Here is a 17,544-nt window from a genome sequence, read left to right on the forward strand (position 1 = left end):
ACTCTGTAAGAATAGTTTGTATCCTTAGCGAAGATTAACTTCCAAATTTCAGCTATTTCGGTTGGATAATTTGGACAAAAACCTTTAAAGTACCGAAAACCGGGCGGTACCGTTCAATGGCGGCTATGTCAAGACACTGGCAACTCCCTGTGGGAATGTTTTGCACCACTAGCGAAAACTAAATACCAAATTTCAGTTACTTTGGTTGGAAATTGTGGATAACAAACTTCAAGGTACCGAAAATCGGGCGGTACCCCCCAATAGGGGGCTATATCAAACTGTGGATCTTTACCGATAATTTGCTGTAGGAATGTTTAGCACCTCTAGGGAAGACCAAATATCAAATTTCAGTTACTATAGATGGATTATGTAATCAAAACCCTTCAAAATACAGGAAGTTCGGACTGTACCGTTGAAAGGGGACTATATTAAAACGTGGACCTATACCGATAATTAGGTAGGAATGTTTTGTACTTCTAGCGAATACTAAATACAAAATTTCAGTTACTTTGGTTGGATAATGTGACCAGAAACTTTCAATATACCGAAAATCGGGGGGTACTGATCTGTGGGGGCTACCTCAAAAACGTGGATTTATACCGATAATTTCCGGTAATTCCAGCAATTCCAGCAATTTCCAAATTACAGCAATTTTGGTTGGATAATGTGCTAAATTTTTTTAAAATACCGAAAATCGGTAGGGGATATATTCAAGCGTGGACCTGTACCGACAAATTTCTGGAGGGAATGTTACATACCACCAACAAAGACTATGTACCAAATATCAGCCATTTCGGTGGGATATTGAGGCCTGAACCTTCAAAATATCGAAAATCCGAAGGTACCGTTCTACGGGGGACTATATGTAGACTTGGACCTATACCGACAAATTTCAGGTGGAAAGTTTTATACCCCCATCGAAGGCTAATACCAAATTTCAGCAATTTCGGTGGGATATTGAGGCCAGAAACTTCAAAATATTGAAAATCCGAAGGTACCATTCTATGGTAGGGGAATATTTTATACCACCAACAGAGACTAAATATCAAATTTCAGACATTTCGATAGGATATTGAGGCCAGAACCTTAAAAATAACGAAAATCCTGAGGTACCGTTTTATGGGGGCTACATGTAGACTTAAACCTATACCGATAAATTTTGGGTGGGAAGTTTTATACCCCCAACTAAGACTAAATACCCAATTTAAGCCATTTCGGTGGAATATTGAGGCCACAACCTTCAAAATAGCGAAAATCCGGAGGTACCATTCTATGGTAGGGGAATATTTTATACCACCAACAGAGACTAAATATCAAATTTCAGACATTTCGATAGGATATTGAGGCCAGAACATTAAAAATAACGAAAATCCTGAGGTACCGTTTTATGGGGGCTACATGTAGACTTAAACCTATACCGATAAATTTTGGGTGGGAAGTTTTATACCCCCAACTAAGACTAAATACCCAATTTAAGCCCCTTCCATGGTATATTGAGGCCACAACCTTCAAAATACCGAAAAACAGGAGGTAACGTGCCACGGCGGCTATATGAGGACGTGGACCTATACCGACAAGTTTCAGGTGGAAAGTTTTATATCCCAACGAAGACTAAATACCGAATTTCAGCCTTTTCGGTGGGATATTGAGGCCACAACCTTCAAAATACCGAAAAACAGGAGGTACCGTTCTATGGGGGCTATATCAAAATGTGGACCGATATAGCCCATTTTCAAAACCAACCAGTAAGGAAAGGATCAAAGTCGGACGGGGCCAACTATATGATACCCTAGACCACTGTGAATAGGTAAAATATATATGGGAGCTATATCCAAATCCGAATCGATTTCGATAAAATTTGGCATACTTATTTCTAGACCAAATTCCGTCACACATTCCATATTTCATTGTGATCGGACATATATAACGTATTTCGTGCACCAAATACCAAAAATCGACCGAAAATTTATATGGGAGCTGCATATATCCAAATCTAAACCGATTTTGATATAATTTGGCACATTTATCTATACAACTAATTCCGTAACACATTCCAAATTTCATCAAAATTGGACAGATACAGCGTGTTTGGTGCATCAAATACTTCAAATCGGCCGAAAATATATATGGGAGCTATATCCAAATCTGAACCGATGTCGATATAATTTGGCACATTTATCTTTAGACCTAATTCCATCACACGTTCCAAATTTCATCAAAATTGGACAGATACAGCGTGTTTGGTGCATCAAATACCTCAAATCGCCCGAAAATATATATGGGAGCTATATCCAAATCCATATATCCAAATCTGAACCGATTTTCACCAAAAGCGATAGCGTTCTTCATTAGGCTAAAAAAAATGATCTTCCCCAATTTTCAGCCAAATCGAACAATAAATGCGACCTGTACGTTGCGAACGGACGGACGGACATGCATAAATCGACTCATAAAGTGATTCTATGCATATCCCTAGAAGGAACTATTGGTCTATCTCTTTTCCTTAGGCATGTTACATCCAAATGCACTAACACATAATACCCTTACCACAAGGTGGTGTAGGGTATAAAAATCCTAGGAGTAATACCAACATATAAGGGCCTATCTTTCAAATTGCGAGCTATATCCAGCTTTTAAAGTATAGGTGGACGGAGGGACATAATTATATAGACTTCTCTCATGTGGATCACTGCATAAAAAATAATCCTAATATAAAAAATACTGAATATTTTCAATTAATCTAAACCTTTTCTATTTCATTTTCCAGGTCAAAATCTGGTTTCAAAATCGTCGCATGAAACAAAAGAAACGTGTCAAGGAGGGTCTGATACCAGCCGATATTATGGCTCAACACACTGTGTCCACCACTACCACAACATCACCACCTGCTAATAATAATAACAACAACAACAATAATACTGCATCCAATTCAGCCTGCTCCACACCGAATAGCATTATCAATTCGTCAAAAAGTAACAACAACAGTAACAACGCCACCACCACCACTGCTAACCTTAACAGCAAATGTTCTGCCAGTAATGTTAATAACATGAAGACCGCTACTGCTAACCAACACAACAGTACAACATTAACAGAATGTCAACTAACAATGCATCACAACAGTGACAATAGCAGAGAGTCAACGATATAAGGCGAAGAACTGCTCCAAGGGGAAGGTATCCCCTGCCATATGCCATACCTTGCCAAATGACAATTTTTTTTAAATTATGGAAAAATTATGCAATTAATTTTGTTTGCTCATTTGGCTGTGATAATAACAAAACAAAATAAACAACAACAAATAATAATTAAATTATTTAACAAATAATCAAATGAAATAAATATCAAATTTTGTGTATATAGAAAAGCAAATCATAATTTTAAGAGTTTAGAATAAAAAAGAGTGTATTAGTGCAAAAAAAATAACAGCAAATAAATAATTTAAATTTTTATTATATAAACAATAAATAATCATGTCTAACAACAAAAAAACAACAACAACTCAGGGTTCTCCTTATACTGCATATTTATAAATATTTAATAATAATAAAAAACAATTATAAAATATAATAAATATAACAATATTGTCTTATTTATTAAATGTTTTTTTTTTATTTCTGAGAAAGTATTTTCAAAAAAATAGCACATATGCTGAAACGGTCAGGACTGAAAAAGGAAGGGACAAGGAAGGATTTTCTTTTGACTCGAAACTAAATACGTGATTTAAATTATTTTATTCATCAAGTTATTTTTATTCTATCAAGTATGTTCTTCTTTACATCGATGTCACAGAAAAATATTTATATGCCAGTAAATATTTTTTATTAGCAAAAAATTTTATTAACAAAATCCAAAAAAAAAGAAAAAAAAATATTTTGCGGAATCATCTGGCAACAGTTCCCGAATAACGTCTCCAACTTTTCAGTCCACGTGCTAATTACAAATATCACTTTTGAATCACTTTTGAAGCTTACATTTATTTAAATATTTTGTTTAATATTAAAATTATATTTAAATTGTTTGTATATAATAATTAAGGCATATATTAAATTGCAAACGAAATAATAATTCTCACATTAATTCAAAATAATACATATATTAAAGAAAACTATACATTAAGTCAATTTCTCGTTATGTCATCAATAGCGTTTAAGCGTTTTTACTTAAATACCAATTAACCAATAATAATAACAACAACAAAAATATTTAAAAATTAATAGCACAAAAACAAATATTTTAGAAGTAATAAAATAAAACGATTACAAAACTAGTCCTTATTGATAATTAGTATGAAAATATATTGTCGATTGTACATTTTTTCTCCAGTAATAAAACAAAAATTGGAATAAAGATTATTGTTTAAAATAATGTGTTTTATTAAGTTTGTTTGTAAAGTCAAACACGAAAACAAGTAAAAAAGTATCGGTCGGCTTTGCCGACAGACATATACCCTCAGCCTAGGTGAATTGAAACTTTCATCTAACGACAGATCGAATGTATTTAGGGTCTTTTCAGACATTTTGGATATTTGAACAAGCAAAAGGTGGATTAGGATTAAAGTTCAAAAGTGTTGCGGAGGATGTACTTAAAGAAATTGACCGACATAGTCAATCTTTCCTATAGATATTGCGTCCACTAGTCATGTTAGTGGGTCATCGTATAACCTTTGGACCAGTATGCCAGGAAGCATGGACTTGTCCACTAAAAACATAATATCGCTGTAAAAAGGACCACAACGAACATCACCGATGATGATACATTTCCAAAGGACCGTCGAATAGACCCTAACTGCACTTAGACACGCATGTTGAACTTTTGTGGGGAAGGTACCCTAAGGAGAGTACCGATATGGGCAATTTTAGGAGATAAACTAAATTTGGACAAAATATTAAGAGATTCAAAGTTTGGACCAAATTGGTTGCCCCGTTCAAGAAATATCGTGCATACCATTTTAGTGACATTGAGGGGAAGTATCGGAAGTTGTGGACCGGTATTGCCCATCTTCGAAATGAAGCTAAGTTTGGACAAAATATGACGAAGGCCAAAATTTGGACGAAATCGGTTAATCAGTTCTAACGCTCGAATGTACTCTCCAGCCACTACATATGGTGTCATAGGGTTTTTTTATACCTTTCGGACTGTTTTCTCAAGAATTATAGTCTTGTCCCTGAAAAAACTTTTACCGTCGTAGTGGAGGCAACAAATGCAAGTTGCTTCAACAAAAATCAAAGTAATACGACAGCAGGTCCTAAAATGAACTTATACGAAATTTTGTGTGTGAGGTACCCGAAGGAGTGGACAAATATAGTCCATATTCGAACCTGATCTATATCTGGTAAATATATTAGGATGTGTAAAGTATGGACTGAATTGTTAGAGCTATCGTGCGCACAATTTTTCCTGAAGGAGTGGACCGATATCTTATCTTCGAACTTAAACTAAGTTTGGACAAAATATTACGAAGGCCAAATCTTGGACCGAATCGGCAGAGCCGTTCTGGGGGGACAGGAGTACAAGTTATTGCAACAAAAATCAAAGCAATTAGACAGCAGGTTCTAAACTGAACTTTTCCGAAATTTTGTGTGGGAGTCTACCGATTGAGTCCATGTTGGAACCTAGTCTAAGTCTGGTATGCATTTCACGATGTGCAAAGTATGGACCAAATCGGTTACTCCCTTCACGAGTTATCGTGCGCACAAATTTTCCGAACATTTCGAACTTTTGTTGCGGAGTTACCGGAAGGAATAAACCGATATAACCCCTCTTCGAACTTAAACTAAGTTTGGACAAAATATTTGCGAAAGACAAATTTTGGACCGAATCGGTTGATCCGTTAGGGAGTTATCATGAGCTCCAGCCAGAAAGACAGACGGTCCGACATGGCTAAATCAACTCAATTGTTTGAAACGGATTTTGTCCAAACATACATGGGGTCTAAAACCATTATTTCGATGAGGCACATTTTGCCCTATGAAAGTTTATATACCCTCGTTAGCATAAATGCTGAGGGTATAAATAGACTTCCAAGCGCCTTGAGCGATACTACTTCAACTGACAACAGTTTCTGAGGGAACTACTTCGAATGCTTCTGTAAAATTAACCAATGCGGGTAATATTTTATTCGGAGTGACTTTTGTCTGGTTCTGCCCTTTAGAGGGGACATAACCAGAGTTAAAAGCGAGTAGATTGTGAATCGTCCATCGGCGAATATATTAGCTCAAACCGTAAAAAAAGTCGTTGCCTTTAACTTGGAAGAGTAATGATGCACGGATAATTTTCAATTTCACTTTCATCCACAATACTTTAAACAAATAGCCTTCTTTCCTATTTGAACTCATCTCCAGGGAAAAAATTATACCGATCCGTTCGAAATTGTGACCTGTGGTTTGATTACAAGGTTTAGGCAGACAGGCGTATTCGGACTACCGAAAGACCCGCATTGCTAAAACGACACAGCCTATCGAGACATTCCATTATGTCGATGGGTTTCTAACTTTTGAGCCAAAACCAAGGATTTAATATTTTTGGCGATGTTCCGAACTTACATATCGTCGCACACTGGTCCCAACCTGCTACAAAAATTTAAAAATCGATATCAGCAAATCTCTACGACAATTCAGCAAATTGTCTCTAAACATATCATATTTTAATATTCCAGCACTGTTTTTGTAATTTATAACGGTTGACATTGACTTCTTACAAGGCAAGTAATTCAAAATTGAAAGGATAAAATTATTTTTTTTTTTGAAATGGAAGTTTTAGTACAGGGTTTTCTAATTACTTTTACATAAAAATTTTTACACATTATTCAAATAAAATTTACTGGAAATCACATTTTTTATAATACCTTTTTGTGGATTTTTTTTCAAGTCCTAAAAATTAAAGTTGAGTTTACTAACTTGGCCATCCTTCGTCACTCTCCAAATTTTTTGAAAAATGTATATATAGCATAATTTGTTTCCTTTCCTGTTCACGATACCAGTCGGAGACGTTTTTTGACCACTAAGAACTCCAAATAGCAAATTACAACTAATTCGAATCGAAAATGTAGATAAAAACCACAAAATAACTGAAATAGGGAGGTACCGTAATATGAGGGCTATACCGAAACCTGGAGCTAAGACCAACATTTTTGGTGCAGAAGGTTTTTGATCATTGAGAACTCCAAATGGCAAATTACAACCAATTCGGGTCGAAAATGTTGATACAATCTTCAAAATACCTGAAATCGGGAGGTACCCTAATATGAGAGCTATACCGAAACCTGGACCTAAGACCACAATTTTTGGCGCAGAAGGTTTTTTATCTTTGAGAACTCCAAATGGCAAATTACAACCAATTCGGGCCGAAAATGTTGATAAAATCTTCAAAATACCTGAAATCGGGAGGTATCGTAATATGAGAGCTATACCTAAACCTGGACCTAGGACCACAATTTTTGGCCCAGAAGGTTTTTGATCATTGGAAACCCCAAATACCAAAGTACAGCCAGTTAGGGCCGAGAATGTAGATAAAAGCTTCAAAATACCTGTAATCGGGTGGTGCCGCTACATGGGGTCTATAGGAAAAACTGGACCCATATTTATGATTTTTTGGCTGAAGTATTTTTTACTTATTTTTAGCATATACTGAAAAAAATCTGATTGGACCGACGATTAAAAATATTTTTGTCGCACCTTCCCATACAAGTGGGACCATTGTGCATTGTCCCAATTTGAACTTCTATATCTTAATAACGGTAAAACCTACGAAATTATCATAAACGTCAATCTTGTAGAGAATTTTCATAGCTACATTTTCTTTAGTCCTATTTCGAAAATCTAAAAAATCCTAAAAATGTCAACTTGAATCGCGATATATTTAAAAAGCGCTCCGGCGATTTTTTTTTTTTTTTTTTTTTTTTTTGTTTTTTCTCATCTATGAACATTGTAGTTTCAGAATCCGCAAAAACTTCCCAGGTGTAAGCACCTTCCATTTAAAGTTTCTTCAAGAGCACCGTGTCATTTTTGAGTTACCGACAAAAATCGGTAAAAATAAAATGATAATAATTTGGGTAGTTAACGAATTTTACTTTTCATTCATAATTTTGCGTTTTAATTTTACCGATTTTTGTCGGTGACTTAAAAAATGACTTACAGAATTATACTACTATATTGTTGTTAATTTTGCCTTGTGTTATTTTCGTTAATCAGTGTTTTATTCACTGAAAGAAAAATGTTTTGTTGTATGTATCAATTAACGGGTTTCATTGATTATTTTTCATTGATGCTATGAAATTTTACATTAATATAATGAAATGTTTCATTCGTGCTATGAAAACTTACGTTACCTAAAATTTAACGATTTTTGGTTTCATTGCATAAATGAAATGGATTTTTTTTTGTTTTGCCTTATTAAGGCGAAGGTCATTTTTAGAGTGATATTTGAATTAATTCTCTTTCGAGTTGAGCTATTTAGACCTAATAGGTACATTGAAAAATTAGGAATCCACCGAAGTCCCACACATTCAACCACTATGCTACGTTTCACTAGCATTTATATCACAAATCATTCGAAATTTGTATATTCGAATTATTTATTTATTTTAATGTTAGTCATTTAATTCCAAACCTTTCCTATAGTCCGACTTGGTTGGTAACCCTATTTTTCAATGCTTTATTACAAATACTAAAGCAGCTTTTTTCCACCTTTATTTTATTTGTTCTTCTGTATCAGAAGATTTTGATCATCAATATTTGTCATCGGAATCTTTGACAAGTTGATGGTGGCTTAGAACGCTAAGACGCCTGCAACCGTGTCACTTGGTTGTTGGGGTCCCAGGTTCGAATCCCAGCCTGGCTCATGCTGAAATCATTTTTTTGTTTTGCCTTATTAAGGCGAAGGTCATTTTTAGAGTGATATTTGAATTAATTCTCTTTCGAGTTGAGCTATTTAGACCTAATAGGTACATTGAAAAATTAGGAATCCACCGAAATGGATTTCAATTTTACTATTTTTTACGAGTTATCCAGCTCAATTTTAGATCTTTTACTGATCCCATATACATATGTATTTATTTTTGGACTGCGTTAGATCCACAATTTAAAAAAAAATAAATATTTTGAGCAGACTAAAACATGTGTTCCTCCGTTATTTCATTCATTTTTTATACATAAGTGTTAACAACTGAATAATCATTATAGCTCCCATATATATGTATGTTCGACCGATTCCAGGTATTTGCTGCACCAAACACGCTATATATGTTTGCTTTCGATGATTTGGATATAGCTCCCATATACTATATTTTCGGCCGATTTGACGTATTTGCGGCACCAAATACGCTATATACATCCGATTTTGATGAAATATGGAATGTGTGACTAAATCTAAATAAAAAAATAAATGTGCCGAATTACATCGAAATCGGTTCAGATTTGGATATAGCTCCCATATATATTTTCTACCGATTCGACGTATTTGCGGCACCAAACACCCTATATATGTTTGATTTCGATTAAATATGGAATGTGTGACTGAATTCGGTCTAAAAACAAATGTGCCAAATTACATCGAAATCGTTTCAGATTTGGATAAAGCTCCCATATATATTTTCACCCGATTTAACGTATTTGCTGCACCAAACACGCTATATACGTCCGATTTTGACTGAACTCGGTCTATAAATAAGTGTGTCGAATTATATCGAAATCGGCTCAGATTTGGATATAGCTCCCATATATATTTTCGCCCTATTTCACGTATTTGCTACTAACCTACTAACTATTACTATTTTTTCGATTATATAAAGGAAAAAATGTTATCGTAGTAAAAAATAGTAGCTTCTTGCAGGTCCTGGAAAAGCCTGAGATATGACCTTTACAAGGGAACAATTTATTGCGTTTTGTATGTATCATAGCAACTAAAAACGTGTTTTTCTCGAAAGGACATTTTGAAATCGGTGCCAACTCTATATCGAAACCTAATGAGCCGATTGTCATACAATTTTGTGGGGTTATCAAGGACATAAAACTCTAGTCTGTCGTCGGTCGATTTAATTTTTAATTTTTTTTTGTCCGTTTTATGACCAGAAAACATTAATTTTTTAAGCAAAAAATTAAATGTTGTGATTTCAGTAAAATGTAATACTTTTTTAAAAATCGATCGATGAATTACTAGATTTTTATATTCTAAATAAGCTCACAAAAATATATGTATGACGATCAGGTAATTAGTTTTCGAGCTTGAGTTGACAACGCAAAGCGCTCTAACAAAAAAGGGTTTGGTGAACGGTCGTTTGCCACAAAACCACATAATATTTTTCCACAAAAAAAATTCAGACACTAGATTAAGATTTCCTCTTTCAGATGAAAAACAAATACCAAGAAAGTTTTGTAGTTTTCCTGGAAAAAATTTATGAAAAATGGCATTTTTGGGCTTTACAAGTGGGGGTCACACCTTAACCAACATTTGCAGACCTGTTTCTAGAACGAATATGATATACAATATTCAATTTCAAACTACTAAGATAAAAATTTTGAACGTTGTGTAGGTTAAATATAAAATCTGAAGAAATGTATATAGCTATATCTATAACTGAACCGATTCGATAAGCACATTACGACCTACGATTTTGTTGTTGTGATCCTCACCTGCACCCATTCGAACGGCATTAATTTTTTAATCCCTGCATTACTAAAATTTAAACTGACTGAATAGTTATAACACTTTCTTTGAAAAAAAAAACAAAACAATTCTATTTCGAAAAAATATTCAGTCTTAACTTTCCATAATATCACGTATAAGTTTTTGACCTATGGTGGTATTAAAACAATCATAATTCTCTGGGAATCATTTGTTATTCGGCGTTAAAATCAAATTAATCAATAGCTTATCAAGTGTTGAGGACCTTGCTTTGTACTCGGAAAATATGCCGAAAAAAGTTAAATGCAAAAAATTTGATGGATTGCTGTCGACTTTGATAAGAGGAATTTTAACATAAATCCACAATTGATTTATTGCAAACAACATGTGATTTTTAGTTTTAAATAAATAGTTGCGATAAAGTTTCAATGTGCTTGCACGATCATAACTTTTCGTTGGTTTAGCATACTATGAAAAATAATTTAAAATTTGCAGATTAAGGGTATGATAGATACAAAGGTATGATATAGATTTTATTTCCCTATTCTTCATATGTGGGAACCTACAAACCGATGGTATTAACCGAAAGTACATAGCACATGTTTCCAAACTTTTGGTATCCGATACCGCCTATCCAGATTTAGGATAAAGCAGCATTAAGTCGATTTAAGAATAATAAAACAACTGGAAGCAACAAACTAATAAGTAGTATGCATCACCTGAACATAATCTGTCTAGAGGAACGCATACTCAATGATTTGATCCTAAACATTATTTACGCCTTGCACCAAAAGGAAACAAGGTAGGTAAAAATACACACAAAATACATACAGTATGCAAAGTTCATATTCGTACAAACTTCAAAAATGAAGAACAGCGTTATTAATTCCATATTTTATATTAAAATATAGTACAATTGATGTGGATTACTATAACGAAGAAAGATTTAAAAATAACAAAACAAATTTTTAATTTATCCCATCATTTAGGTATAGATGGCGCCTGTGCGGGTGGCAAAGTTCGTATTCGTACACCTAGAAGCACTATATATTTGTGGTATATAAGGATTTTTGAAGCAAAATACCACCAATTTTTGTTTTTTTTCTTCTTTTAGAGTGCCTTTGCTGTAGAAAAATGTAAAAATAACGATAATTTAATTAAATATTTTGCATGAATAAAAAGTCGGTCGAAAATCTGAAATACTTAAGAAAAATGTGATAGATGCGATTAACTATGGTATTTTATTCTCGAACTTTGTACGAAAACAGCTAATAGCAGTCCTTCTGCAACAATATTTGAGGTCTCCTAAGAAAATAAATGTTGTCAGCGTTCGGAAATACAACTAAACGTAATCCCGGCTAAGGTAACGTAAAGTCATTTTTGGTTTCTATGTCGTAAAAATCGCAAGTTCTGTTTTATATTTGGCATAAAATGTATTAAAGTATATGAATAGGGTTTCAAAAATGTTGTTATGTTAAGACATATCGGAAATTACGAGAAAAAATAGATAATTAAGGGGGGAAATTTCCCCGAAAATAATGCATTTCTTCAATAGGTTACCCCACGTTCTTTCTTTGCAAATATACTTAATTCTTTTGACATTTATGAATTCATGTAGGACCGTTTGGTAAAGATATATAATTTTCGACAAATAAAAATTATTGTTTTTGCAATTTTTTCAATCATAACCCTCGTGATAGTAAGCGTAAAATTTCAGTCGCACGGAGACAGTATAAATGGCTGAGTACATAAGCTGCCTTGCCTGCTTACCTTGCTTGCTTCTGATGAAAGAATAAAAAAGAAAAGGGCAACCCAGTTCGAAATTATCTCGGCCTTCTTTATTCTTTTATTTTTATTATGTCAGAAATGAAGCAGGAAAGCAAGGCAACAAGGCAAGGCAGCTTATGTACCCAGGCCTTAAAGACTTCTACAGTTTAATTGTCCCTCATAATTTCTCACAGTTTCCGATATAAAATGATTTTCGAAACCCTATTCTAAAACTTCAATACATTTTGTGCCAAATATAAGACAGAAATTGCAATTTTTACGACGTAGAAACCAAAACATGTCTTTGCGTTGCCTTAACCCGGATTACGTTTCGTTGCATTTCCGAACGCTGACAACATTTATTTTTATATAAGACCTTGAATATTATTGCAGAAGGACTGCTATTAGCTATTTCCGTTCAAAATTCGAGAAAAAATTGTCATAGTTGATCGTTTCTATGACATCTTTCTTAAGTATTTCGGATGTTCGTCCGAATTTTCATTCATGCTGAATGCTAAATTAAATGATCGTTATTTTTACATTTTTCTACAGCAGAGGCACTCTAAAAGAAGAAAACAACAAAAATTGGTGGTATTTTGCTTTAAAAATCCTTAAATACCATAAATATACAGTGCTTCTAGGTGTACGAATACGAACATTGCCACCCACACAGGCGCCATCTATATCTAAATGACGGAATAAATTAAAAATGTATTTTGTTATTTTTAAATCTTTCTTCGTTATAGTAATACCCATCAATTGTATCATATTTGCATATAAAATATGGAATTAATAACGATTTTATTCATTTTTGAAGTTTGTACGAATATGAACTTTGCATACTGTAAATCGATCGTCGAATGGAATCCCATACCCTGGCCGAATGGAGCCACCACGATGTGATGACATAAACGTGTGTTATGGCAGAATCCGGGGGTTTCAGTAACTCCAATCCCTAGTAGACGAAATAAATAAGGAATTAAAATTGTTGGTTCAAAAACAAAAGACATTTAAACAATATCGATAGTTGTTAAAAGTTACAGAATAGGCCTACAGGGGCCTGAATACCTATACTGGTCGTACCATGGATTCCTTTTTGCATGGAGTTGTTGTTGTTGTAACAGTGTTTTTGTTATGTTTATTTGTTCGTTCCTCTGTTCAATCTGGCTCTGGGTCTATCTCCAGTTCAAGAAAAGTGGCTGCTTCGATGGGATGTAGCCATAGATCCACTGGAGTTAGATGGGTAGGTTTGGCGGGGCAGTTAAAAAGGTGTTGTGTGTCGTGCGGGCCCATGCCGCATACTGGGCAGATGTCTTGCACGGTGCGACCGATTTCCGCCCAATAAGAATTTAGGCGACTGCAATATCCCGAGCGTAGTTGGGCCAAAACTACTCTAGTTTGTCGTGGTAGCTGACGCTCCTCAGCTGCGATAGATGGAGGATGTACTCCAAGTACTTTATTCACACTATAATTGCTTAAGGCCTTGGCAACTGCGTCCGTGTGAATGCTATTCAATCCTGCTTGATATGCTTGTTGATCTAGGGGTTCTCTCCTGTATCGTTGGACCTCTCCCTCTAGAGCATGGATATCCTTCCTGATCTCCCTGAATGGGCCGGGCCTACCCACAAGATGGTGATTGGGATGGCTCACACGATAACATCCAAGCAGGTACTGCAACGAAAGCATCTCATTGTGTTGCTTTACAGGAAGAATTTTTGCCTCCTCATGTAGATGGTCCACTGAAGATTTGAGGAGGCACCCTGTCGCTGTTCTCAGAGCTGCATTTTGGCAAGTTTGAATCTTTTTCCAGTTCGAATCACACAATCTCGGGGACCAGACTGGAGCCGCATAGCTTACCACAGACCGACCTATCGCGTTATATGTGGTCAACAAGGTTTCTTTATCAGCACCCCAAGTGCTGCCGGCCAGGGACTTGAGGACCTTGTTCCTACTTTTCAACTTGTCGCAGATAGCTGTGGCGTGTGCGCACGACGTGAATGTAGTGTCGAATGTGACCCCTAAAATTTTAGGGCAGTTTGTGGTCGGAATTCTGCTACCGTCGACCACGACATTCAACTCACGTCCAAACTGCGCTGTCCATGTGGTGAACAGAGTGGCTGTAGATTTTGTGGGGGAAATCTGCATATTCCTCGAATGGAAAAAGGTGGTAAGATCAGTTAAATAGTTGTTCAGTCTCTCACAGATGTCATCAGGATAGGTACCCGACGCCAAGATCGTGCAATCATCCGCATACGTCACGATCTCAATGCCGTCTGGAGGGGGTGGAATACAGGAGAGGTAGAGGTTAAACAGTTCCGGAGATATCACCCCACCTTGGGGAACTCCCTGTTTCACTCTACGGGGTTTGGACTTCTTATTCCTGAATTGCACGTACGACTGGCGTCCACACATATAGTTGACTATCCAACGTTTCAAGCTTGGCCGGAGGGTTGTCTGCTCAATGTCCTCAAACAGCGTGGAGTGCCTGACTGTATCAAAGGCTTTTGATAAGTCAAGAGCCACCATCACTGTTCTATCGCACGGCCGTCTCTGGTTGAGTCCTTTACAGATATATGTGGTAATGGCGTGCAGCGCTGTTGTCGTGCTGTGCTGCTTACGGAATCCATGTTGATGATCGGCAACTTGATAGCTATTTCTGATACTGGGGAGGATCAAGGCCTCAAGTGTCTTTACTACGGGCGACAAAAGCGAAATCGGTCTGTACGATTCACTTTTGCTGGCATCCTTGCCTGGCTTCCGTAGTGGGACCACCCTGCCCATTTTCCAGACTTCGGGAACAACGAGGGTGGCTAGCGACAAGTTGAAGACTTTGGTGAGGTACTCGACTCCCGGCTCATCCAGCTGCTTCAACATTACCATGGAGATTCCATCAGGGCCCAACGCTTTGGATGATTTAGCGTTCCTGATGGCATTGGCAACATCATCCATTGTAAATTGTGGTGGTTCATCCTCGGCAGGAAGAGATCTGATGCGACGTAATACTCTTCTCTTCGCCCTGTCACTCTCGGGATGCTCGACAAACTGTCGATTGAAATTACTTGCGCACCTCTTCGGGTCAGTCAACGTAACGTCGCCAAACGTGACTGAGGTCCTATCTTCCCTTCTTCCAGGGTTCGAGAGTGACTTAACCGTTGCCCACAATTCACCTATACCGGCTCCAATGTTGCAGCTCTTCAGATGATTTAACCATTTGTTCCGCTTATGCTCGCCCTGACTCTGGGGTCATTGGGGTTGATACGACGAAGCTCATCACGCTCGTTTGCTAATCCCGTCGCCTCTGCTGGAAAATTTGGTCTTACTTCGGGTATTCGACCAGCAGGGATATGGCGAGCGGCTGCAGCAGTGATGATGTCCCGGAACGTCCTTTCCGCTACCCGAACATCAGAAGGATTGGGCAATTCTCTGAAGCGGTGATTGGTGAACTCTCTGAAACTCGGCCAATCAGCTTTTTTATGATTGACGAACGTGCGGCGTTCAGAGGTGATGAAGTCGGGTGGTCTGCTAATGGAGACAATTATGGGGAGATGGTCTGATCCAAGGGAAATGACGGGTTGCCAGGTAACGTCATTTGTCAGACCAGGTGTCACGATGGTTATGTCAGGCGAACTGTGACACTCTCCTCTAATTCTGGTAGGGGCGTCCTCATTGACCGTGCAAAACGTAGAGCTATCAATCTGCTCAGCCAGCGCTGTACCTCTCTGGTCGTTTCCGAGGGCCGAATGCCACATCTCATGATGCGCATTAAAATCCCCCAGGACCAGACGATTATGACCTTGCAAGAGCGGGCTAATGTCAGGCCTATAATCATGGATACAGCTATTTCTCGGCGGGATGTATACATTCAGCAACTCTATCTCGGCAGCTCCACACCTGACTGCTACCCCCATACATTCCATGTATGGGTCATTAGAGACAGGCTCAAGCGAGATAGGTCTGTATTGGACAGACTGGTGCAATAGGAAAGCCAATCCCCCACCTCCACTTCTGGTGCGATCTTTCCTCAGAACATTGTAACCATCGCAATGCTCTAAGCTGTGGTTGTTGTTCAGCTTGGTTTCCTGCACCGCCGCGACCTTGATGTTCTTCCGACTCATAAAATCTACTATCTCCTCGATCTTACCTCGGAGTCCATTGCAATTCATTTGCAAAAAGGCTGCATTTTCGGGGATTGGGACAACAACGGCTGGTGTTAAAGGCTGCGTGTGTGGTTGTTGTCGAGGGGACTGCTGGGGAGTTTCGTAATCAGACGACGAGGGAGTCTCGTAATCCGACGACGACTCACTGGGAACTGTGTTCACACAGCATGCAGCAACATAGTCCCTGTCGTAGTCCCTCACGTGGACGAGTCCAGAGCAACCCCTTAGATGCACCCACTCCTGACATCTATTGCATCTCACCGAAGATTGGATGTGGGTGAAGATGCGAATGTGACAAACTGAGCACAGATATATTGGCCCTGGGTTTTCTTCCGTCCCGGCTCGGACCAATAGAATTCGGAGCAGGCATTCCGGGATATGCTGCTCCCAACACAGAAAAACGAAACAAATACGAACATGTACACACTGAGGTGGCAGCCGCTGGCCGGAAGATTGGTTTTCTGTTGTTCCGGGTCAATCCGGTACGAAAGAACCCGCTGCCGTGGGATTGTTTTTGCATGGTGTGGGCGGCAATACCTTACCATTTCGCTAGTATTTTTTTTTTTGTCGCTGTCTGTTTTGATTGCAGCTTTCCAATGTCCAGCTTTCTCTAAAGCCATAAATCCATAAAATTACTTTAGAATGGAACTCGATCTATGAACCCCAAAATAATGGGAAAGTTTCGTATGAAAGTTTTAGCGTTTGCCTTTAGAGTACCGTGCTGTGTCAGTTCGTACTTTATTAAATGCCACAAACTAATGGTCGGAGTCAATGTTTGCTCATGTGATCAATCCTACGTCTAATAGACTCAATGAATGTCTTCAATCTACTTATTACAACATGATAAATTTGTTTTCTTGTGAGTTGATATGGCGAAAGCTACGAGTACGTGGTCTTAGATACATAGATGGGTTTAAAGCTGGTTCTGATAACTAAGACGTTTGTTGTAGCCCATATATATATCAGTTTTATTGTGAATGCTAAATTGGCATTAAAA

The 17,544-nt window shown here is 37.3% G+C and overlaps 1 protein-coding gene across 1 annotated transcript in view; it reads left to right on the plus strand.

The window, feature by feature from the left end:
- The window catches only part of LOC141390995 (homeotic protein labial-like), an 84,465-nt gene extending 80,973 nt beyond the window's left edge, over positions 1-3,492 (plus strand). The window contains exon 3 of the mRNA XM_073963912.1: positions 2,768-3,492. Within this exon, the coding sequence (XP_073820013.1) occupies positions 2,768-3,151 (384 nt within the window). The 3' untranslated portion in view covers positions 3,152-3,492. The remainder of the gene's footprint in view (positions 1-2,767) is intronic.
- Positions 3,493-17,544: the final 14,052 nt, after the last annotated feature.

Source organism: Musca autumnalis, unplaced genomic scaffold (assembly GCF_047663935.1).
Source record: "Musca autumnalis isolate F117 unplaced genomic scaffold, ASM4766393v1 scaffold_1, whole genome shotgun sequence".
Classification (NCBI taxonomy): Eukaryota; Metazoa; Arthropoda; class Insecta; order Diptera; family Muscidae; genus Musca; species Musca autumnalis.